The sequence below is a fragment of the Thalia democratica genome, unplaced genomic scaffold, assembly GCF_965202585.1.
Source record: "Thalia democratica unplaced genomic scaffold, ktThaDemo2.hap1.1 HAP1_SCAFFOLD_254, whole genome shotgun sequence".
In the NCBI taxonomy this organism is placed as follows: domain Eukaryota; kingdom Metazoa; phylum Chordata; class Thaliacea; order Salpida; family Salpidae; genus Thalia; species Thalia democratica.
The window spans coordinates 11167-13033 of NW_028139368.1; the positions used below are offsets into that span (position 1 = coordinate 11167).

Genomic DNA, 1867 nt, shown 5'->3' on the forward strand with positions numbered 1-1867 from the left:
TTTAAACTTTTTACAGGTAATGTGATAAAAGACAACGATGTTATATCGGTTCTGAAGTTAAACAAAATCTTTCTGAGCAGTAATCTAGAAAGTAAGTTGAAAGATTATATTGAAGATAAAATAAGCATTTGTAATGTGCTTACTTTTTATCAATTAGTTGACACTTTTAAAATTCTGAGTGTTTCTAAAACAACATTTAACTACATAGAACGTTGTTTCACAATGCTTGCAGAATCGCTCAATTTTTTAGAACTGAATATTGATTCGGTAAAAAAAGTTCTAGCAAACTCTCACTTGAGAATTACCTCTGAAACTGAAGTATTTCACGCAGCAGACGCATGGACAAACTACAAAGTTGGAGAACGCAGCATGTTTGCAAAAAACATTCTGTTGAAAGTCCGCCTTTCATTGATTCCAAATAACGCATTACATTATCATTTGAAAAACTCTTTGTCATTTTGTAAAAACGACGAGTGTGTAGCGATTATTAATCAATGTTTACAAAGCAACGATAAAACAGTTTATAACAACCCTGGAGTTAAGTGTACGAAAAGGTTTTGTAACCAAAACAAATACAAAGTACTTTTATGTGGAGGTTGGGATTTCGCAGCACAAAAAATTCAAAGCAAGGTGAACGAAATCGATGCAAGCAACTTTGAGAGTGTCAAAGCCCTAACACCGATGAACCGAAGGTTTGCATATTTCAAAGGAGTTTGCTTGAAAGGCGAAGTTTATATTTATGGCGGGGAAACGGGAGAAGGTTATCCGGACCAAAGGTTCAAAGCACTATTTGAAAAATATTCGCCGGTCACTAACAGCTGGAGCAAAGTAGCTGACGCGTACGACAATCGACAAGACTATTGCATTTGCGCCATGGCGAACAAAATATTTGTCGTCGGGGGTAGTTATAATGTTAAAAATCATTATATTGAAACAAACTCCTGCGTAGTGTTCGACGTAGCTGTTAAAAAATGGGTTGAAATAGCCGGAATGAACCAGGCAAGAAAGAATGCGGCATGCGTGGTGTTTGAGGAAAAAGTTTTAGTTTCAGGTGGAAACTTTTGGACTGAGAATTTAGAAGAAGATGGTCGATTAAACACTGTTGAGTCATACGACTACGTTGCTGATACGTGGTCGTCAATGCCGAATATGTACGAACGTATAAGAGATCACAGTCTAGTTGTTGCTAAAAACAAGTTATTTGTGATTGGAAGAAAAAAGTTCGAAGTTTATGACAACAACTCCAAGTGCTTTATAAAGTTAAAACTACCGAAAAAATTGTTAAAAAGATTTCATGAAGCCGTTTCATTCGGTGACAAAGTTTATATTTTTAACAATCAAGATAACTTTATAAGTTGTTATGATGTTAATAAAAATGAGTGGTCAAAAATATCATGCCAACTTACGGATCAACGCTTTCATTACGGTTGTTTTTTGCTACCTTCGTATTAACATACTATACAAGTAAAAAATAAAATATATAAACCATTTATGCATAGTGAAAAAAAAAATTGTTTGAGAGTTTTTAGATTAAGAATAAATACATATAAAAATACGTTTCATCTTTCAAATGAAAGTAGTCGTTGTGTTCATTTTTTTTTTAGGTTTATTTTAGCTTTGTTGAGCTTTGTTAATGCACTGCCTTTAACTCAATATTATTATAAAAATATAACTAAATAAAGTTCATTTTTCTTAAATTTATTTTAGTACTTTCGTAGTAAGGCTCATCAGAAATTTTATCTTACTAAGTTAGAATGAATATAAATTTTTATAAAATCATACTGTAGTTTGAAGTTTTAAAATATAAAATGACGTCATAATCGAATGTTAAAATTAACTAAATGCTTATGCTGTATAAATTTAGTAT

The 1867-nt window shown here is 32.0% G+C and overlaps 1 protein-coding gene across 1 annotated transcript; it reads left to right on the forward strand.

Annotated features, from left to right (window-relative positions):
• The first annotated feature begins 222 nt into the window (after positions 1-222).
• LOC145846063 (ectoderm-neural cortex protein 1-like) lies at positions 223-1452 on the forward strand. The gene has a single exon (XM_082952986.1). The coding sequence runs from the start codon at positions 223-225 to the stop codon at positions 1450-1452; it is 1230 nt and encodes a 409-aa protein (XP_082809112.1).
• Positions 1453-1867: the final 415 nt, after the last annotated feature.

Coding starts and splice junctions, on each gene's coding strand:
- LOC145846063 (XM_082952986.1), top strand. CDS start 223: ATGCTTGCAGAATCGCTCAATTTTTTAGAACTGAATATTGATTCGGTA.